The following is a 23,649-nucleotide window of genomic DNA, read 5'->3' on the forward strand; positions in this document are numbered from 1 at the left end:
ATGATGAGCCTCGCTCGAGCACGGTCGAGATGCACATTACTCGGTCCGGTGACGAGGGAACAACCGAACGCAAAACCCCAACGGCCTCCTCGATCGCCGCGGCGCCGTGCTCGCTCCTCCAGTTGAGTCGTCGCCTTCTTTTTCTTCTCTCTCTTGATCTCCCTTCGGTCATTCCACGCCGCCTCAAAGCTGTCGCCGCTGCCTCGCAGCACTCGCTCCCTTTGCTGCCACTGCCCTCAGGCATCTCAAATCGTCGCTGCCACCAGCCGTCGTCCTCAGCCAATAGCTAAGATCGGGACCTCTCCTTCGCGTTTATCACCGATCGCCGCGGCTACCTCCAATCGTTACCCGAGGCAGCATCTGCTTCCTGTGCCAACCTAAGTAGCGGCTCTCCGAGCTACGCGTATCGCGATACCGGATTCCGTCGAACCTTACCTGCGGCATTGCACCACCCACCCGACTTCTCAGCTTCCTTCTTCTCGACCGAACCAAATCCACTTAGTTCAAAATAGGGAAAACTATAGCCTCCGACGAGAATTTAGACCTTTCCTCCACGGTCGCTGAACCGGAGCGCATCGCTGCCCTTGGAGCCGATCCTTCACTTGTGAACATCACACAATGTCGGAACTTGTTGGCGCTGGACAGATGAAGGACAAGAGAGCATTCAAGTGCGCCATCGCGGTTGTTGGGATCATGAGCACCCTACTTATCTATGGGATTCTGCAGGTACATCAAGTAGTGATACTCTTTATGCACTTATTTATTTATTTATTTATTGGTAATTTTGGTTCTGTTGGCGGAACGATGACCATTTGTCCTGTTATTCTTTAAAAATAATGAGCGATCGTGTGACAGGTCCCCATAAACTTCACATCATATGTTGGACCATTTCTTTCTGTTGGTCTGTAATTCTTCTACACAAGACATGGTGTGACTCCTCACATTTAAGAAGGGAAGGTGAATAATCTTATTGCGGCAATTTACCAAAAGGCGTTGCTTGGATATTGTATTTACCAAAAGGCGCATCGTAGGTTGGTATTTACCAAAGGGCGCAGTTTAACAAATTCAATTTCTAGATTACCTTACCCCTGTGGCTACCTAGCAACCACGTTTTTCAATCACCATTTTCCAAGCATCCAAGGCACAAATCAAATTGAAAAATAATTTGTGGTTCGGATGCACGTCATCTCACTCTGCGTGGTGTTATAAACACGAAAGAAATATGAACCCTGCGCTTGTCATTACTGCTCGTGCTGGTTGGCGGGATTGCAATAAACCAGTTAGGTTTTCGGGATATTGGCGTAAGAGTTTCAAGAGGAGACCAAAGGACAACTGCAGTTAAGAACGTCAGCCGAGAAGGACAAACTTCTTGCAAGAGGGAAATTAGTAGAAGAATACATTTAAAGATTTAGATATGTATGTATAGATTTATTACTGTAAATTAGGGTAGTGATGGTAAATAAAAATTACAGTATTGTAGCAAAGGGTGGTGGAAAAAATGGTTGTTATGGTTTATTTTGGTTGTGTGGGGAATAAATACTCAACAACACCTGCAATATAATGTAATAGAATACTTAATCGATTTAAGTCTTGTTAGTTTCTCCGGTTGATAGTTAAGTTTGGCTAACCATTTTTTATTTAGGGTTTAGGGTTTAGTCAGTGGTGGTCCTAGTTTACAAAAAGTGTCTACTTTAGTAGGGGCATGATATTATCGATATCAGACCCAACGTGATCTTTGGTTAAAAGTTGGATTTTACATCATATAGATCTTTTCCTCGCTCAACCCTTCCTAGTGGTTTCAATTGAGCAAAATTACAAATTAACGACAACACTTGATTATGTAGTTGCAAATTTACTAAATTAGTTTGGAATTTATTTATCAGGGACGATCATATAACTGAAGAAATTCTCTCTGAGATATGGAATACACTTGATACAAATTCTAGCATTGGACATGGAGCTAATGTAGGAGAAGTATCCAGAACAAATATTCCATCATCTTCGCAGTATAGTTGTGTGCCTAACACAAATAGAAATAGAAGCATAATTTAACATTTGATCTAAATGAAGAAACTAGTATTCAAGAAGATGAAGTTCTGAATCCTTGTACAACACTTGATGTTTACTTTGAGCCTACTTGGAGGGAGGAGGAAGGGTATTATAACCGAATTGGAGAGGAATTGTAATGTAATACAGATGCACAAGAATTCTTAGCTGATGATATGCAGATTGAACAATATGAAATATCTCCAGAGTAGTACAGTGACTTAGAGGAGGAGTTCCCAATAGCTGATGATCCATATATTCTAAATTCTCGATTGCTCCAAAGGCCAGTTGAAGAGGCAACAGATGAGCATGAATTTTTTGTTAGACAGATTTTTCTGTCTCGACAAGAGTTCAAGAATGCACTTGTGAAACATGCCATGGTTAAACATATGAGATATAACCCAGTCGACACTCAGAAAAATAAAGTAAAAGTCGTCTGCTTCAATCAACCGTGTAAATGGAGAGTAGTTGCCCGGGGGATGTAGAGTTCATTGTTACGAAATATATAAAGGAACACCAATGTGGCACCATTAGGGAAAGTGCTGATCATCAAGCATGCTCTTCATCCTTTGTAGCTTCTTTTGTTGAAGAGCAATTTCTTGCTAATGAACAATATAAGCAAGTATGATTATAGCAGATATAAAAGCTAGGTTTGGAATGACCATATCATACAGAAAAGCATACATAAGTCGAGAGAAAGCGACGAAGAAAGTTGTTGGAGATTATGACCAAGCATATAGAGATCTTCCACTATATCTGCGTGAGTTAAGAGTCAGGGATCTTGAAACCTATGTGGCACTACACAGGAATGGGGATAATAAGTTCCAACGCTGTTTTTGGGGTTTTGGAGCTTGTAGAAGAGTATTCAGGTCTTATATTCGCAAATTGATTGGAATTGATGCCACACACCTAAGAGGCAAATATCCGGGTGTGTTGTTGATTGCTACATCAATTGATGCTAATGACAATGCCCTCCCAGTAGCCTTTGGAATCGTTGAAGTTGAATGTGGGTCTGCATAAGAGTGATTTTTGGATCATACAAAGAGATTCTTTGATGTTGATCCAGAGTCAATAACTATAGTATCAGATATACATCGTGACATTATATCAGCAGTTAGGAAAGTCTATCCTACCGCCCATCATGCTTTTTGTTGCCACCACATGTCTTGCAATATTGTAACAGATACTGGCAGTAGGTCAGGTTTAGGCTTGTTTTGGGCAGCAGCTCGAGCAAACACAATACTCCAATATGATCTCATAATGCAGTTCATGCTTGAAAAACATCCAGATGCTCATAAGTGGCTTCAGAACATTGACCCTAAAAGATGGGCTAATGCACACTTTAGTGGCAGAAGGTACACAATGTTAACAACCAATTGTGTAGAGAGTTTAAATGCTTTGTTCAAGGAGACGCGTGAACTTCCCATAAATAGGTTAATTGATAATACCAGAAGAAAGGTTGCTCACTGGTTCTTTAACCATAGGGAGGAAGTGTCGAAATGGTATGTTGAGTTGACACCTCATGCTACCAAAGAAATGGAATCAAGGAGGGAGAAAGCTAGACGATATAAAGTCCACCCCTGCTCTCAATCTGAAATGGAAGTAGAGACATGGGGCGCTTCATACATTGTTGATTTGGAGAGAAAATATTATAACTGCGGGGAGTTTTAAATTTCAGGATTGCCTTGCTCACATGCAATTACTGTCATCATTCACCGGAACATGGATACACTTCCATATTGTGAACATTATTTTCATTCACAGAATTGGAATGCGACATACATGGATCGTATTTACCCCTGTTGAAGTAAAGAATTTTGGCCTAGGGAAGTAAACAACATTATAGTTCTATGTCCCCGTAGCCTTGTGCAGTCGGGTAGGTGAAAAAGGCAAGGATCGAGTCGAAACATAATGGGAAGGTAAAAGTCAAATGCAGCAGTTGCAAACAATTGGCCATAATCGGAGGACCTGTAGAATGCCACCAACCCTTGGTTCTTGAAATAATTGTAAATTGGAGGAGTTGATCCATATGTTTTGTATGCAGTACATACATAGGATTGTAAGAAAAACAGTTTTGGAAAGTTATGTTTCTGTTATATCGTTTTATGTAGTATTTATTTTATGATACAGTGGTATTGTAGGGATGAGAAGTGTCAACCATCACCTGCAAGGCATAATTAATACTTCACACCATATAGGTTTAGTATATCTCTGCATTTCAATTCAACAGGAAGGGGTTTGAAATTTCAAAGTAATGTAAAAATGTTTTGAAATATAAATGAGTTAAAACTCAGACAAAGGGATTGTAGTCATCCTTGAAAAATAAGATTGGAGTCATTGAAAAAGAAAACAGGTCACTGTTCCGTGCCAACTGGCACGGAGCAATAACTTCTAATCCAGGGGGTATAAATAAGTTTTGACACCATTTATACCATCTCCCCACTCAGACCATCACAGGGAACGTGATTTCAGGTAAATCCAAGTAGGGGAGGGCCATCAGTGGGTTTTGACCAAAACTCACTGATGGACTTAGACACCTCTGATTTGACCCATTTCAGTTCGAGTGGGATTATGGAATTGCAAGGACTCCAATGGTGCTAGCAAATCATGGTTTAAAGCTATATATCTGTGGTAGCAAGTGTTGAAAAAAAAAAAAATTCAGCCACCATTGGGCCTGATATGAGAGCATATCAGGCCCAACGTGGGCCTGATATGAGAGCTTATTAAAACTTGATTCTATCTCCCCTTCTATAAACTCAACACATGCTACCATGCTCCTTATAAAAAAAATAAAATAAAATAAAATTAGAAGGTGCTACCATAGGGTTTAAGGCTACAACATGGCCATCAGTGGGTTCTGTGCCAACTGGCATGGAGCTATAACTTGGTTTTCAGAGTGTATAAATTCGTTTTGACACCATATATACCATCTTCCCACCCAGACCTTCATAGGGAACTTTATTTCAGGTAAATCCAAGTAGGGGAGGGCCATCAGTGGGTTTTGGTCAAAACCCACTGATGGACCTAGACACCTCTGATTTGACCCATTTCAGTTCGAGTGAGATTCTAGAATTACAAGGACTCCAACGGTGCTAGCGAATCATGGTTTAAAGCTATATATGTGTGGTAGCAAGTGTTGAAAAAAAAAATTCAGCCACCGTTGGGCCTGATGTGAGAGCATATTAGGCCCAACGTGGGTCTGGTATGATATCGTTTTTTAAAACTTGATTCTATATCCCCCTTCTATAAACTCAACCCATGTTGTTAAAGGCGCGCCCGAGGCGTCGAGCGCACAAGTCGCTGAGAAAACTGCTTTTGCCCACGCGAGGCGGGCGTTGTTCACCAGGCGTGCGCCTGGGCGCGCCTTCGCACCTCAACAGAGGCGCGATGAGGCGACGAGGCGCGATCGCGGGCGCGATTGCACGCGCGATCAAGAACAATATCTATATTCTTAACAAAAAAAAAATGAATTAGGGCACGGGGAGAAGAAAAAACGCAAGAAGGGAAGAAGAGAACGCAAGCAGAAGAAGAAAAGAACGCAAGAACGAGGAAGAAGAAGAAACCTGAACCGTTCGCCACCGCCGTTGCTGAGTCGCGCCGTCGCCCAGGTTTGTGTTTTTTCCTTCTTTTTTTTTGTTTTTCTGTTCTTCGATTCTTCCTCTCTTCTTCGTTTTTCTTCTGTTATCTTTTTGATATCTTCTTCTCTTCTTCTTCTTCTTCTTCTTCTACTATTTCTTTTCTTCTCTTTTTCTCTTCTTCGTTTTCACTTTTTTTTCGTTTCTTCTTCTTTTTTTCTTTTCTGTGTTCTGGTATCTTCTTTTCTTGTTCTTTTTCTGTTTTTGCTTCTCGTTGAGTTGCTTTCATGTTCTTGCTGCTGTTTGATTTTGTTTTCTTCTTCCCGTTTTTACTATTTTTGCATATTGTAATCTTGTTTGCTGTCCGTTTTGCTGTTTTTTTTATCCTGTTTTATCACTTTTGCTGGTTCGTGCTGCTGTCCAGTATTTCATTTGTTTTTTTCCATGTTTTTTCATTTTTTAATCCTATTTTTCTTTTTGTTTTTTCATTTTTGTATTGCTGGTACACTGTTCTTGTTGTTGTGCTGTCCGTTTTGCTATATTTTTGATCCTGTTCATCCGTGTTGCAGATGCTATCTAATTATTAATTTGTTTTTTTTTTTTTCTGTTTTTTCATTTTTTTATTTTGTTTGCTTTTTTTCTAGTTTTTCTATTACAGGTACAGTGTTCTTGTTGCGCTGTCCGTTTTTGCTGTATTTTTGGTCTTGTTCGGGTTGCTGTCCTATTTTTCATTTGTCTTTTTGTTCTCTTTTTACTAGTACAGTGCTTTTCTATTCCTGACAGCGTTGATTTTATTTTATTTTTGTTTTTTCAGGCTATTTTCTTATTCAATTATCATGGAAGGTAGTAGTGATACTCCAACATATATATCAAAAGATCTTGGATGGAATTATTTTCAAAAAGTTAATCCGAATAACAAAAATGATTTGATTTGTAACTTTTGTCAAAAAGTTACCAAAGGGGGTATCTATCATGCAAAACAACATCTTGTTGGAGGGTTTCGAAATACTACGACTTGCAAAAAATGTCCACCTCATGTACGTGAAGAAATTAAAAATTTCATGGAGAAAAAGACGGAAAAAAGTAATCTTTCTAAACTTGCGACATTGGACTTTGAGGATGTAGACCCTCTTGGTGATGATATTGATATGGATGATATTGGAGCTAAAGTTGTGTCGTCGCCTACAAGTACAAGTACAAGTTCTAGATCAGTGAATATGCAAAAAAGGCCCAGACAAATAGGTCCAATGGATACGTATTTTGCTCTTAATGTGAAAAAAAATATTGAAAGTAGAAAGGGTAAAGAGAGACAAACTACGATAAATGAGGCATACAAGAAAGAATTGAGGGAAAAAGCTTGTATGGCCATAACTGAGTGGATGTATGATGCGGCAATTCCTTTTAATGGCGTTAACTATTCAAGCTTCAAAAAGATGTTGGACTTGGGCGGCCAATATAGTATAGGTCTAAAAGGACCTAGTTATCATGAGGTGCGGGTTCCTTTTCTAAAAAAAGCTATTGATAGTGTGACAAATGATTACATTAAGTCGTGTGAAACAGAATGGGCCAAGTATGATTGTAGTTTGATAGCAGATGGGTGGACAGACAAAAGACACAGGACATTGATTAATTTTTTAGTGAATTCTCCTAAAGGTTCAGTTTTCATCGAATCGGTTGATGCTTCTGATTATGCAAAGACTGGAGAGAAAATATTTCAGTTGCTTGATCGATTTGTGGAGCGTGTAGGAGAAGCAAATGTTGTTCAAGTTGTTACGGATAGTGCAAGTAACAATGTGCTTGCTGGTAAGAATCTATTTAATTATTTCTTATCAATATGCATTTTCTTATACATGTTAAACTTATCTAGTTTTCTAACTTTTTTTATAGGAAAATTATTAGAAGCAAAAAGGCCACACTTGTATTGGACTCCTTGTGTCGCTCACTGCGTCGACTTGATCTTAGAAGATATTGGGAAATTGCCTGATTTTAAAGCAACATTGAAGAAGGCAATGAGTGTGAATGCTTACATTTATGTTCGCCGCATGGTAAATATGTTGAGGCAATTCACAAGACAAAAGGAGCTTTGTCGGGCGGGTGTCACAAGATTTGCTACTGCTTTTCTCACTCTTGAAAGGATGCATCTACAGAAGCAAAATTTAAGAAAAATGTTCATTTCAAAGGATTGGACAGAGAGTAAATGGGCAAAAGAAGCGACGGGGAAAAAGGTAGCTAAAATCATCATGACACTTAGATTTTGGAGCAGTGTTGTGTATATTTTAAAGATATATGACCCTTTAGTCCGTGTTCTGAGACTGGTGGATGGGGAAAGAAAACCTGCAATGGGCTATATTTATGAAGCTATGGATAGGGCAAAAGAAACAATTATGAAGGTCTTTTAGCAGAAAGAAGAGAAATATAAAGAAGTGTTTGAGATCATTGATACGAGATGGGAATGTCAACTTCATCGGCCTTTGCATGCTGCAGGACATTATTTGAATCGAGAATATTTTTATTCATACACAGATTCAAATATCTGTGGAGAAGTGGTGAATGGTTTGTTTGAAACTATGGAGAGATTGGTTCCAAGCTTCTGCTGAGCAAGATAAAATTACTACCCAACTCTCTATATATCGAAAGGTAGAAGGACTATTTGGGAGGAATGTGTCAATTAGACACAGAAGAGCATTATCTCCAGCAGAATGGTGGGAATGTTATGAAGCAAATACCCCAGAATTGCAAAAGTTTGCTATTAAAGTACTTAGCCTCACATGTAGTGCTTCTGGTTGTGAGCGCAATTGGAGTGTATTTGAGCAGATATGTAATAAATATAAATGTTTAATACTATTAGTATGTTACTTTTATAAGTAGAAAATATTCTTTGCTATTTTATTATACTTATTATGATTTTTAACATTTTGTAGATTCACAGCAAAAAAAGGAATAGGCTGGCTCAGCAGCGCTTAAATGTTTGATATTTGTGAAATATAATCGTGCCTTAAAACTTCGGTATGATGCATATGATAAGATTGACCCCATCTCTCTAGCAGATATTGATGATAGTAATGAATGGCTGATGGGTAGAATGGATGGAGAAAGTAATAATGAAGAAGATGAGTTGATTTTTGAAGGTGATGACTTAACATTGGATGTCGTTGCTAGGGCTAGTGGAGTCGAAGAGCCTAAATATTGTACTAGAGGAAAAAATATTGCATCCATGACCTCCAGTTCACATGCTAGGCCTAAACAAGTTGAGAAGGGAAATACATCTTCCTCTATGAGACACTCATCTCTAAGACTTAGAGATGAAGAAGAAGAAGAAATTGAATTTGAAGAAGATGAAGATAAAGAAGAAGAAGAATACAATGAGGATGATCTTGAGCTTGATGATTAATTTGACTTATTACGCTTGTTTTGATGAACTTTGTTAGTTTAAATTAGAAAGTTGAAACTTGAAAGTTTGAAACTTTTATTAATTTTATTATGGTGTTGCTTTGCTTCTCATATTTGATATTGATGTGTGTGGAATATTAATAGTTATCATATTTGACATATTATATGAGTGTGTTAATAGTTTAGTAGTCATCAACCTTATGTTCAAGAGGCGCGCGCCTCGGGCGTGCCTCGCGCCTCGGGCTCTAGTAGCCCCTTTGCGCCTCGATGCACCTCGCGCCTCTAACAACACTGAACTCAACACGTGCTACCATGCTCCTTATAAAAAAAATAAAATAAAATAAAATTAGAAGGTGCTACCATAGGGTTTAAGGCTACAGCATGACCATTAGTGGATTTTGTGCCAACTGGCACGGAGCCATAACTTAGTTTCTAGGGTGTATAAATTCGTTTTGACACCATATATACCATCTTCCCACCTAGACCTTCACAGGGAACTTGATTTCAAGTAAATCCAAGTAGGGGAGGGCCATCAGTGAGTTTTGGTTAAAACCCACTGATGGACCTAGACACCTCTGATTTGGCCCATTTCAGTTCGAGTGGGATTGTAGAATTGCAAGGACTCCAACGGTGCTAGCAAATCATGGTTTAAAGCTATATATGTGTGGTAGCAAGTGTTGAAAAAAAAAAAATTCAGCCATCGTTGAGCCTGATATGAGAGCATATTAGGCCCAATGTGGGCTTGATAAGAGAGCATATTAGGCCCAACGCGGGCCTGGTATGGTATCGTTTCTTAAAACTGGATTCTATCTCCCCCTTCTATAAACTCAACACATGCTACTATTTATAAAAAAAATAAAATAAAATAAAATTAGAAGGTGCTACCATAGGGTTTAAGGCTACAGCATGGCCATCAGTGGGTTCTGTGTCAACTAGCACGGAGCCATAACTTAGTTTCCAAGTGTATAAATTCGTTTTGACACCATATATACCATCTCCCCACCCAGACCTTCACAGGGAACTTTATTTCAGGTAAATCCAAGTAGGGGAGGGCCATCACTGATGGACAGATGGTGTGATAGCCGATGCATTATTGAAGCTCAGTCAGTTAAGGTAACGTATTTGGCCGCGTAAATACTTAAACCACATGTCAACGAAGGATTATTATTGGAGTTTAATAATATTTATTATACTTTTAATTTATTTGGTTAATTCCATTGTCTGTATCCTTGTTTGTAGGGTGACGGTGCATCTAATCAGAAGTGTTTAGGTCCATCAGTGGGTTTTGACCAAAACCCACTAATGGCCCTCCCCTACTTGAATTTACCTGAAATCAAGTTCCCTGTGAAGGTCTAGGTGGGGAGATAGTATATATGGTGTCAAAACGAATTTATTCACCCTGGAAACTAAGTTATGGCTCCGTGTCAGTTGGCACAGAACCCACTGATGGCGATGCTGTAGCCTTAAACCCTATGGTAGCACCTTCTAATTTTATTTTTTTTATTTTTTTATAAGGAGCATGGTAGCACGTATTGAGTTTATAGAAGGGAGATTAAAGATGAAGTTTAAATGTTTGCTGAGTTGGGATGATGGCCTAATGGGTGGTTTAATTGTTTCTTTGGCATTGATGAACTCAATTGAGAGATTGAGCTGGGGCTAGAGTATTTTGTGTTCCATCTACTGCAATTTATTTCGACTTGGTCAAAATTGATCTTGCCTAAACTCCTCCCTTGATTGAACAGATGGTCTCCTACGCCGAATTTGTTTCGCATCACTTAAAATTTATTAACCTTCAGTCCAGAACTCATTATTGTGGAGCCTTTCTATTATGAAAAAATTTACCTTAATTTTAATTTAATTTCCACACCTTTTTGGCTTTTTAATATTCTAAATATTTATGCCTTACAGCCAGAGATTCGGGGAGATAGCTTTTTGTGCAATCACATCAGATGAGCAAGTTAAAGGATATGGCACAAGCCTCATGGACCACTTAAAACAGCATGCTCGAGATGTTGACGGGCTAACTCATTTTCCACATATATAGCTTTAAACCATGATTTGCTAGCACTGTTGGAGTCCTTGTAATTCCAGAATCCTACTCGAACTGAAATGGGTCAAATCAGAGGTGTCTAGGTTCATCAGTGGGTTTTAACCAAAACCCACTGATGACCTTCCCCTACTTGGATTTACCTGAAATAAAGTTCCATGTGAAGGTCTGGGTGGGGAGATGGTATATATGGTGTCAAAACGAATTTATACACCCTGGAAAATAAGTTATGGCTCCGTGCCAGTTGGCACAGAACCCACTGATGGCCATGCTGTAGCCTTAAACCCTATGGTAGCACCTTCTAATTTTATTTTATTTTATTTTTTTATAAGGGGCATGGTAGCACGTGTTGAATTTATAGAAGGGGGAGATAGAATCAACTTTTAAGAAACGATACCATACCAGGCCCACGTTGGGCCTGATATGCGCTCATATCAGGCCCAATGGTGGCTTAATTTTCTTTTTTTTTTCTACACTTGCTACCACACATATATAGCTTTAAACCATGATTTGCTAGCAACGGTGGAGTCCTTGCAATTCCATAATCCAACTCGAACTGAAATGGGTCAAATCAGAGGGGTCTAAGTTCATCAGTGGGTTTTGACCAAAACATGACCCTCCCCTACTTGGATTTATCTGAAATAAAGTTCCCTGTGAAGGTCTGGGTGGGGAGATGGTATATATGGTGTCAAAACGAATTTATACACCCTAGAAATTAAGTTATGGCTCCGTGCCAGTTGGCACAAAACCCACTGATGGCCATGCTGTAGCCTTAAACCCTATGATAACACCTTCTAATTTTATTTTATTTTATTTTTTTTATAAGGAGCATGGTAGAGATAGAATCAAGTTTTAAGAAACGATACCATACCAGACTCACGTTAGGCCTGATATGCTCTCCTATCAGGCCCAACGGTGGCTGAATTTTTTTTTTTTCAACACTTGCTACTACACATATATAGCTTTAAACCATGATTTGCTGGCACCGTTGGAGTCCTTGCAATTCTAGAATCCCACTCGAACTGAAATGGGTCAAATCAGAGGTGTCTAGGTCTATCAGTGGGTTTTGACCAAAACCCACTGATGGCCCTCCCCTACTTGGATTTACCTGAAATCAAGTTCCCTGTGAAGGTCTAGGTGGGGAGATGATATATATGGTGTCAAAACGATTTTATACACCCTGGAAACTAAGTTACGGCTCCGTGCCAGTTGACACAGAACCCACTGATGGCGATGCTGTAGACTTAAATCCTATGGTAGCACCTTCTAATTTTATTTTATTTTATTTGTTTTATAAGGAGTACGGTAGCACGTGTTGATTTTATAGAAGGGGGAGATAGAATCAAGTTTTAAGAAACAATACCATACCAGACCCACGTTGGGCCTGATACGCTCTTATATTAGGCCCAACGGTGGCTGAATTTTTTTTTTCAACACTTGCTACCACACATATATAGCTTTAAATCATGATTTGCTAGCACCGTTGGAGTCCTTGCAATTCCAGAATCCCACTAGAACTGAAATGGGTCAAATCAAAGGTGTCTAGGTCCATCGGTGGGTTTTGGCCAAAACCCATTGATTACTCTCCCCTACTTAGATTTACCTGAAATAAAGTTCCCTGTGAAGGTCTGGGTGGGGAGATGGTATATATGGTGTAAAAACGAATTTATACACCCTGAAAACTAAATTATGGCTCCGTGCCAGTTGGCACAAAACTCACTGATAGCCATGTTGTAGACTTAAACCCACTGATATGCGCTCATAGCAGACTATCCTTTTTTTTTGGCATGCATTACAACAAACAATCCTTTTAACTATGTTTTAGGTAATTTATAGTTTGAAAAAAAATAGCAGACTTTGAAATCCATGACAAAAGAGAGATGCTCAATTAAAATGCAAAGTTACACACGTTGGGCCTGATATTGTACCATATCAGGCTCACGTTGGGCCTGATATGGTAGCCCAAAGGGAGGCTGGATTTTTTCTCCACGTGCTATCACCCATTGAGAGCTTTGTGTATTAGATAGCACCGTTGGAGTCCTTGCAATACCCTAATCACACGAGACTTGAACTGGGTCGAATCACAGGTGTCTAGGTCCATCAGTGGGTTTTATAGACCTACCCTACTTGGATTTACTTTATCTCACCAACCCTATGAAGGTTTAAGAGGGGGGTAAGGTATATATGGTCTCAAAACATAGTTATAAACCCTAGGTAAGAAGTTCTTTGTCCGTGCCATTTGGAACACAACATGTGTTTCTTGCAGTTTCAGGAATAAGAATCAATTTTTTTTCCTCGTAACTTAGTTACTTCGGTGTTTCATAATTACATGCCTAATTCAAATTTCAAAGCCTACCTTGTGCTCTTGAAACCGAGTGTTGGTTCCAACCTATTTGATTTTCTAAACAATCCCAACCGTTACCATTTTTTTAGTTTTGAGAAGATAGAAATGGTGTGCAGTATAACTTATATACATTATCTCTATTTTCACTGATAAGCACCAGCATCGCAATTTTGATTTCACTGATAAGCACCAGCATTGCAATTTGGATATTGTGACTAATCACTATGCAATATTATTAATATTCCAGTGACAGTTTATACTCTTCTCATATAATACATACCACTGTATTAAACAACAAAGACTACATACAAAGATATAAAACTACCTACACTACGTAAGTTCATTTACATTCTCTACAAGTTTTTGCCTTACAAGATTATGGATATTTAATCCAATGTTTTAAAAAACTTATCTCTCAAAATTGATATCATTACATCAATTCTAATCTTTTTCATGTCTCCTTGTTTGAAGTCCATCTTCATATCGTATAGGAGACATCGAATGTATTGCATCACAAAGAAGCCACAGTCAATGTTGTAAATAACAACACCATTTTAATGGTCAATATTTTTTATCAATATCTTCTATTCACACTCTGTGCTCGAATTACCTGGCTTGTTGTTGTGGACATTCTATTGTGCAAGAGACCCATTTATCGAACGGATAATGCCTTTCAAATTTTGGATTAATAGCAACAACGCGCTCACGACTATAGAGTTTAAAATCTGATACCTATAAGATTGAAGAGGAAATTTACATTTTCCATCAACTATCATTTATATTAGAATACAAACATACACATGAATATTGGATGCTCATCGCTGCTTCAAATTTATATTTGTATTTACTTCCACTTGCTAGAGAATTGTACTGATTGAACGTCATTGATTTGGTGTCCACCATCAGCAAGTGGAAGTGTGCATTATCACTGCACAAAGGTATAAAAATATACTTAACCTCTTCATCTCCTCTATCTGTCTTTATCAGGTGTTGGAAGGCAAACTTGACGATTTCATTAATGACTACAAATATGCAAAGTCATACATACATAACTAAATAATAAAATGAATTCTAATTTGTACTATTCTCAAATAAATTACTTACTGTGAATAATGTTGAGCAATATATAGACTTGTTGTATGCCCTTCCAGACGAGAATGTCCCCCTAAATAGAATTTTACAATACGTGTCGATTACGTCCCCTCTTGTCAACAACTCTCCATTCACACCAGATAACAGAGAATACACATCTAAACAAAAGGGTGGTTCCTCCCAAACTAAATCATTTGTAAACCTACAAAGTAAACAAATCAATGATTATTTTTACAAATTTAAATATGAGAACCATAGATCAACTATGTAATTAGAGAAGCATATAATTGTCTTGACTGATCAACTATGTATTTCACATACTTTAGTTTCTCCAATGCTTTTAACAAGTACGCCACCTCTTCGTCTTGTTTTTTTTTTCTTGGAAGTCTTAAATTGCTTCTTCACATACTATGCGCATAAACATAAAAGACATTTAGATAATCTATTAAATCAAACAAATTATAATGAAATTTGCAGATATCGTCTTACAACAATGGCTTGTTTCCTCATTTTGTCATATTTTCCAAACATATCTGCATCCTTCTCTGTCTCTTCATCAAATTTGTCTTCCATCAATTCTACAATATCTCTTTCTTCTTCCATTTCATCCACAATAATTTTTCCTTTCCCCTTCCCCACAACATCAGGTTCTTTTTCAACTTTTTTTTCCATCTCCTGGACTTGAAACTTTCTCCGCAGGCTCACTTATATGTATATTTCTACGTTGCCTCTTAAGTAAAGTTTTGAGCCACAATGGACTATCAATTGGAGTATCCCTATAATCACAGCGACTTCTGTCACGTCCTCTCCTACTTCTTGTTGTAACACCTACAAGTTCAAATTGAGGATCGTAGGCTCGCTATATTGAGATTTCATGCCTTTATTTTCAACTATTTTAAGTAATTTTTTCACCCTCTCCTTCAATTGCATGTTCTCCATTGTTAGCTCTTTAATTCTATTTGCTTGAATAGTGCAATTACAACATTCATTAATTTGGCTTCCTCCTTCAGCGACTTCAATTTGTGATGTCTCCATTGCATGTGGACTGTCATCAAAGCCAACAAGATTTTTAAACAATGAATTTTCATATTGGGTAGGGATTAGGTCAATCAAAACCTGTAACAATATTAAAACACATATTAAAACAAGAATTTTTAACCCAACTATAGTCAAAGTATTCAAAATTTACCTCTTCAGAGGAGACTTGATCAAACAATTCCCTCACCTTACTAATATGTGAAGGAATATTCCTCCACTTATTTATTCTTGCTCCTTTTATTTTGTATGGTTTTTGGATTGGAACATGCTCTAAAAACCATGCCTGTTCACCATCTTAAGGGTTACTTATTCATAAATGTCCGCAAAATATTAATAAATTTCACATAAATTATAAACTTACTGTCAAAAGACCAGCAAATCCTTTTAGGTAAGGGAGGTTGGTGTTAGATTGTTTTGTCCCAGTTGATGAAAATATGTCTTCAATCTTAGGTAATTGTGGAGCCATAAATTCAGGATGGCTTCAACCTAGTTGAATCTAGCAAGATTCTCAAAATCATCTACTATATCTATAAGACATAAAGGGACCTTATATGTACTAGAAGAAAATAAGACACAAACAAAATATAGAATTTGCAAAATAATAAAACATCATCTTCTCTTTCAAAACGATTGCCATAAAATTTAAGCAACTCCTCAATTCTTGATCTAGTAGCTTCTTTTTTGTTTGAGAAGTATGTTAGAAAGAGGTCACCGGATGCTTTAGTTGAATTCATCGGAATTGAAGCTCCTCGGTCTGCAATACCAAGCAGCAATGAAACATCTCTTTTTGTGAAGCCAACCGGAACACCTGACCAAGTTAAATGATTATTAGACTTCTACCAACAAATACAAAAGTATCAGGCCCAACGTGGGCCTGATACGCTGCCATATGAACCATACGTTAGGCCTGCTATTGTATCGTATCAGACCCACGTTGGGTCTGATATGGCATCGTATCAGGCCCACATTGGGCCTGATATGACATCGTATCAAACTCACGTTGGGCCTGATATGACATCACATCAGGCCCACTATGGCCCTGATGTGATATCGTATCAGGCCCACGTTTAGCCAAAGATTTAATTTTACCATACAACTACTTTGTGATTAAAATACGAAATTATATATTGTACCTGAGAATCTAAAGGTTTGACTACTTGAATCCTAATTTTCAAATATATCGACCAAAATCCCACGGATGTGCTGCATATCTTGTATGTCCAAAAAAATACTAAAGGATGATTGTTTGATCAGCGCTATGTGTCGGTCATGTAAAATAACAGACCCTTGATGCGTTCCTTTCTTCGTGGATGCTTCAAAAAAACTTTTAAAGTGACTTAGGACACTGTTCCAATGCAGTTTCTGTCCAACGTCAACTGAACCCTACACTTTATAAAAATTAAAATATTTTAATCATACTAGTTAAGGTTCTCAAAATCCCAGAGTTTGTAAAATGATACCTTTATAGCTAATTGATGTTGAGAGGATGACGATACACCCGATCGACTTCTTTGGGCCATTATGAGACGAGATGATTGACGTAAACCCTAGAACCCTTCACTGGCGCCTCGCGATCAGTCCTGGTTTTTGGCACCGAAATGCTTGATGTCACTTGAGAAACACTCGAGGTCACTAAACTAGGGTTTCACAAGAGGGAAGATTTCTTCACAGAATTGGATCTGCACTCGCATGATATGAAGAAGGGAGTTAGACAAATGATGGAAGTTTTTTTTTTAAAATCAAAGTTATTCAAAAAGTGGTTCGGATGCCTCGGTACTTGACTACTGAACAGAGGAGATTGGCAGGAGGGTTATATTGGGTATTGCACATGACTTACCTGCGTGTTTTGGTATATACAAAACGGTGATGTGCCTTTTGGTAAATACATTATACCACGTACGCCTTTTGGTAAATTGCCGATCTTATTGTGCAATGGGTAGTGCATAGAATCAGATGAATTCAAAATTCCACTTTTCATCTTTTTAATGATTCAATTGATTGAGTTTACTTTGCAATCTGTCATTAGTTTGCTAGTTTTTACATTCTGACTATCTTTGTTTTACTTCATGGCCAAATGATAAGTTATCTACTCAATTCAATTGAAACAACAGAGAGATATTCACTATGTAATCTTAATTCTCATTAATAGATCTGCACGGTTTATCCCATCGAAGCAATATTCTGTGGTGCCTTGGAGAATCTTGAATTTCTCCTTCGTAGTTTGCTCACCAGATTTGTTTTACTTTCAGGAGAAGATAATGAGAGTTCCATATGGGGTCAACAAAGAATATTTTAGATATTCGCTGTTTCTCGTCTTCTGCAATCGTATTATGACATCTGCAGTATCTGCAGGAGTTTTGTTGGTGAGTTTTAGAGGTCTCTAGTTCATATGTATGTGCCCTTAGTTATTTACAATTCCGTGCATGTTGTTCAATAGGCAAGTAAAAAGTCACTGGATCCTGTGGCACCCATGTACAAATACTGTGCTATATCAATATCTAACATACTAACCACAACGTGCCAATATGAGGTAAATGACATTTATTCAGTGACTATGATTTTTTTTTTTTTTTTTTTTTTTTACTTAATAAGAAACCCTTTTGGCAACCTCTCTCTGTCTTTAGTAAAATTGCTCTTGGTTGTTTCAGGCACTGAAATATGTTAGTTTTCCAGTTCAGACCCTTGCAAAATGCGCAAAAATGATACCTGTCATGGTAAATCTCCATCAAGATGTGATTTAATTATGTTTTTATTCTGCTTCATCTTAAAGCATACCTTGCTTCCTGCCCAGGGTTTGACCTAGTTTGAGTATTTTTTAAAACCATTCACCTTTTCCTTCTGTTTCATTCTTTGTTGGCTTTTGGATTGTTTCAGCTGTCAGCACAAAAGTGATGTGTGTTGACCAATCTAGAGGATTTAGGATATTTAACATAAATTTGTATTTTGTTTTCATTGACATGAAAACATTGTTCCATTTATCTTGGTTAGTTCACCAGTAATTGCACAATGTTTCTTATTTTTCCAATTTGATTGCTTAAAGTATTTGTCAATGCTGTTTAAATATTTGGGTTGATATTCTGAGATTCATTTACTTAGTTTGAGCAGGGATCTTTATCTTTTTCTCCTTTTGATGGAAAGTTTCTTATTATGTCCATGGAACAGTCCTGATGGCAAATGTTTCTATAAATTTAACTTGGAAATGATGGCCTCTTTACACACAGATATGGAAGGTTTTATTTGATGGGTCATCCATTAGAAGGAAATATTTGTTAATTGACACTTTTTTGACTTAATGATGTTCTATCATATGCCATTGTCCTTATATAGTCTCTGCATTAATCTTCTATGGTTCATGTACTGAACAAAGGAATTTCCTTGGATAAGCCCTAAGGAATTTATCACATAGTTATGAAATATGAAAAAAGTTAATCAAGGAGAAGTGCTTGCAGACATTGGAATAGTCTTAATTCTCTACTCTCTTACTGCCTTTTGTGATCAAATGAAGCTTAAATTGCCCCAATTTGTTGAGTTCAAGTACTTGACAGTGTCCAGATATCCTGACTAGTGTCATAATGCTTTGTAATCATGATTGAGTTCCATATCTGCCCTTAAATTTTAATTCAGTAATATTTTAAGGTAAGTGTTATCACACAATGCTATATTATCTTAGGCAGTTCTTTTTTTGTCTTTAAACCTATGGTCCTTTATTTCTTGTCCATCAGGTTTGGGGGACACTAATAATGCAGAAGAAATATAATGGGAATGATTATCTATTTGCACTGTTTGTGACAATTGGATGTGCTGTGTTTATTCTGTATCCAGTAAGCATAAATCTGGCATTTTCAAGCTTTTCTTGGCTTTGATGGATAGATGTGGTCATCTCTTTGATAGTTATTTCTTAGATGTCTTCTCTTGCTGTTAATTTTTATCTACATATTTGTTAAATAGCTTCCAAAATTCTTTGTAGTTGATCAGACAGATATGCCAAAGCAAAGTCAAGTAGTGGTAATTATTTTGAGATACTATAGCATCTTGTTTGCATAACCAATAACCAGTTCAGAAATTTCTTATGGTGTTCCATGATTATTGGAAATTTTATCCTATGCTATTGCTTTATCTTTTCTGTTTTGTATGTTGTAGCAAGCATCATTAGTTTTATAGTGGTTCACCTAAGGCCAACTTGAGCATGCGCAGCATGTTGAGCTCCTCTCACTTGATTATGACTTATCAGTGGTTCAGTGGACTGAAGCAGACTTATCTTCTCCTAAAATATATTTAAGCCAAAAAATGTCTGCATGAATTCAACCAACTCATTTTTTTTCCCTGTCTGGAGTACTTTTCATATTCTTTTGCTTTGGGATTATATCATATGCAGTGTTAAAAAGTCCTCTAATTCTGTGCTAGCTTGCTACCTATGCAATCCTGTCATGTATATTTCCATCTTGTTCTTATGAATATGCTAATGTGTATCTTGGAATGCCACTGCATAAATAGTTCAGATTTGTGTTTAAATATGTGACCAATATCATTTTCATTTGTAGATGCAAGGCGCAGATGCCTGGAGTTGATGCATGTTAAATAAGGAAATAGGCTCTTTGTAAACAATCATATTTTTACTGGAGAGATTTGCTCTTGTTTGATGATTATGACCTCCAAATAACTGTGACGTTGCTTCTCCATTGTAGGCATCAGCTGATATTACCCCATATAATACAGGAAGAGAAAGCACCATATGGGGAATCAGTCTAATGCTTGGTTATCTTGGGTACATCCCTACTAATTGCTAGTTTTATCATATTGGAACTTATAATACAATGAGTTTGATTTGTTTGTGTTCTGGTTGTAAATTTGGGGGGAAATTTGCATTATTTATTGCATGATATAATACCATTACATGGTATCTATATGACTCAGTCATAGATCCTACTGTGAAACAACTTATGTGTCACTGTAAGCCCATATGATTTGTGATACCTAATACTCTTTAACATTGGTTTTGATATGTGAAGAATCAGCAAAACTGAATGGATATTTTTAATCTCTGAAAACTTTTAACAATTCATTGGTACCTCCTTGCAACACTGTTTGTAGGGTTCATATATCTCCTGATCATGGTGCATTGTGTATTTGTTTGTTTAATTTAAATACTCTGATTAAGTTATTTATTGTGAGGAAATTACTATAAATAAAATTAGTGATGTTTGCCTATTCTCCCTCCAGTTCTCTTTAGTGATCTTTGTTTGAGTGCATCATGTTTCGTTTTCCTTTCCTTGTTGTTAGGAAGTCTATGCTTGGAGTGCTCAAAGATACCTACCTTTTGATAGACTAGTTTCTGATAATCCTAGAGATTCAGGACAGTTTGCTTTTATCTGAAAATTAGTTACTTGTCCAAGCTCTTAAAACTCTTAGCTGCATTTCCTCCCTTTCTACATGTTCTCTTCATTTAACTCTCTTTAAGTATTTGATAAGTTGGATACTTGTATTATAGTATGACGGGTATCTCATTTGGAATTTAATAAACTATTATACGCGTTCACTTAAGATCAATTTGTGGGATTGTCTCCGACTGATGGTTTTTTTAATCTAACAAATGTACTATATTATGAAATACTATATTGATAAATACTTGTAGTTCATACAGATACATGGCCGGTTTGTTTGGCAGTATTTTGTGATTATAGGTAGTATTGTCATATTGAAATTTCTCAATATTTATTTGTGCTTTCTAGGTTTGATGGCTTCACTAGTACATTTCAAGACAAACTTTTTAGAGGCTATGACATGGAAATACATAATCAGATATTCTATACCACAGTTTGTTCATGTCTCCTCAGTTTAAGTGGTAAGATTTTATTTTTGCAATTGATTGGATCTTGATTTGAATTGCTTAATTTGTAATCAAAACACAGCTGAACTGTCTTATCCTACTCGACTATAATTTTTTTTTAATATGAAAGCTGTAATTTATTTATCATTTTTGTTCATGCAAATCATTCTTGTGTTCTTCAATAAGTGCAACCTTTGGAGAATGAGTATCCTATTTGATTTTTTTTATGATAAGATCCTTCTCAGAAGCAAAAGCAGAGTTTTAGAATCTCAATTTCTAAATTGTATTAATATCATAGAAACATCTAAAGCATGTGATTTGTATATAGCTCTGGAACTTCTTTTCCATTTTATTATTAAATGGATTCAATTTCAATCTTGTTGCTGTGGGACTCAACACACATGGTAAGTTTAGCATTTGGTTAGCCGAATAATACTTTCCTAAAAGGCTGAAACTAGCATTCCCATCTTTTTTTCTTACTTCCATTTATATTTGTAGCTTGTCCTGGATAGGACTCATTATAGTTAGCTAATCACTTATTCCAAAAGTTTAAGCTTAGATAAACAAATCTATATTTACGCTATCTATACAGGACTTATTTTGGGTTAAGTATAATGCCTCAGCCACCATGGTGAACTAGATCAAATTTCTAGGCTTATTAATGGCATATCTGAAGTACTGAGCTGAAAGGGGCCTTCCGTGAGCTTCGTTTACAGCCTAGAGTAACCTTGTCTTAGAATCTAGAGTAACTTCCTTTGGGATCACCTCCAACTGACTCGATTTCGTTTCTGGCTGTTTATGTGACCTCTGTGCCTTTTGTATGAACTGATTGCTATATGTTAATCTGTCTATATGGCTATTAGGTGTAATCTGTAACATCATGTAGCTAGCATCACCTGGCCTGCTGTTGAACATTCTCCTTGATGTTAATAAACACAAGATAATGCTTTTGTCTTTCTCATCTGGTTCTGCTTTTTTTTATAGGACTCATTCTACAGGGTCATCTGCTTTCGGCAGTAGATTTCATGTTCCAGCATCAAGATTGCTTCTATGACGTAGCACTTCTTTCCACAGTAAGCATATTTTACCCAAGTTCTTTTACCTCGCTTGCATTACTGCTCTCATGGCAGAGCTGTAGATGTTCGCATAAGTTAGCTCATAGACTTGCATCTTTATAGATACTCCTTTGTGCATTCCAAATGTTCTCAGGTTGCGACGGTTAGTCAGTTCTTTATTTCGTACACAATCCGTAATTTCGGGGCTCTTACATTTGCCACCATTATGACTACCAGACAGGTGAGTTTGTTCATGAGTTTCTCTGTGATCTCGTGCTACTTCTGCACTAATCAAATGCCTGAGCTTCTCTGTAGTTGGTCAGCATATTGCTTTCTTGCATATGGTTCGCGCATCCACTTAGTTGGGAGCAAATGATTGGAGCTGTAAACACTTTTTTTTCATGATCTCACTGATTTTGATCTCTTCTGTTAGTAGTTTGACAACACATGCATTCGTTCAGGGAATTGTTTTTGGCTCAATCTACACCAAGAGCTTCATGAGGAGCCAGACACAGAAGCCACAGCCTACAAATTCATCGACTAACAATGTCTGATAAACAGTTTCAGACACTAATGAAAGAAAGGCAAAGGCCTTTGGTTTGTTGGGATGAAGAAGGCAAGCTTTTAGGTTTTTGCTTGATTCATGTCCTTTGATAATTAGTGGACGGTGTTTTAATCTAACTAGTTAATGTAATTCCCGCACAAAGCGTGGATAATATTTTTATTTAATAATATAGAATAATTAATACAAAAAATAGAGCTAAATTAAAATGACATATTGTTTAGATAATTATTTTATAGAAGTCTACGTGGATAAGTGCACTACATGTATTTGTTTTAAAAAATAATGCATCAATTTTTTTTTTATGGAAGTCATAATTTAAAATATATTTATTCCTATTCTTACGATTGATATATTGTGGATGTTTCCTAGACTAAAAAATTTTGCTTTTATTTGCATAAAAATAAAATCATAGATATAATTATTTAAACTAAAACTTATTTTAGTCTCCCATAAAATTAGATTAGATGTTTAATATTCTTTTAAAGAATAAAAATATATAAACTTTAGTATAGATAATAAAATATTATATATATATATATATATATATATATAAAGTTATTTTCTTGCACACCCTTATATGGGTGATTGTGAGTGACAGTTAACGTGGTGAGTTGACGTTGATAAAAATCCAGTATTTTAACTTTTTCAAAATGTGTGGGTATATTTTGAC

General features: G+C 36.9%; 1 protein-coding gene across 4 annotated transcripts; it reads left to right on the forward strand.

The window, feature by feature from the left end:
- The first annotated feature begins 53 nt into the window (after positions 1-53).
- On the forward strand, positions 54-23,236 carry LOC122001175 (UDP-galactose/UDP-glucose transporter 5B-like). 4 transcript variants are annotated; one of them, XM_042555779.1, is made up of 11 exons: positions 54-726; positions 17,782-17,895; positions 17,970-18,062; positions 18,181-18,246; positions 19,255-19,353; positions 20,218-20,297; positions 21,262-21,374; positions 22,344-22,432; positions 22,569-22,655; positions 22,730-22,798; positions 22,876-23,234. In XM_042555779.1, the coding sequence occupies exons 1-11, from the start codon at positions 619-621 to the stop codon at positions 22,966-22,968; spliced, it is 1,011 nt and encodes a 336-aa protein (XP_042411713.1). In that variant the 5' UTR covers positions 54-618; the 3' UTR covers positions 22,969-23,234. The 4 variants fall into 4 exon arrangements, 3 of the variants coding, with proteins under 3 accessions (XP_042411713.1, XP_042411715.1, XP_042411716.1); XR_006117293.1 differs by lacking the exon at positions 22,876-23,234 and having other exon boundaries at positions 22,538-22,655; XM_042555781.1 differs by lacking the exon at positions 19,255-19,353 and having other exon boundaries at positions 22,876-23,236.
- The last annotated feature ends 413 nt before the right edge of the window (positions 23,237-23,649 follow it).

This window comes from Zingiber officinale, chromosome 7A, assembly GCF_018446385.1.
Source record: "Zingiber officinale cultivar Zhangliang chromosome 7A, Zo_v1.1, whole genome shotgun sequence".
Classification (NCBI taxonomy): domain Eukaryota; kingdom Viridiplantae; phylum Streptophyta; class Magnoliopsida; order Zingiberales; family Zingiberaceae; genus Zingiber; species Zingiber officinale.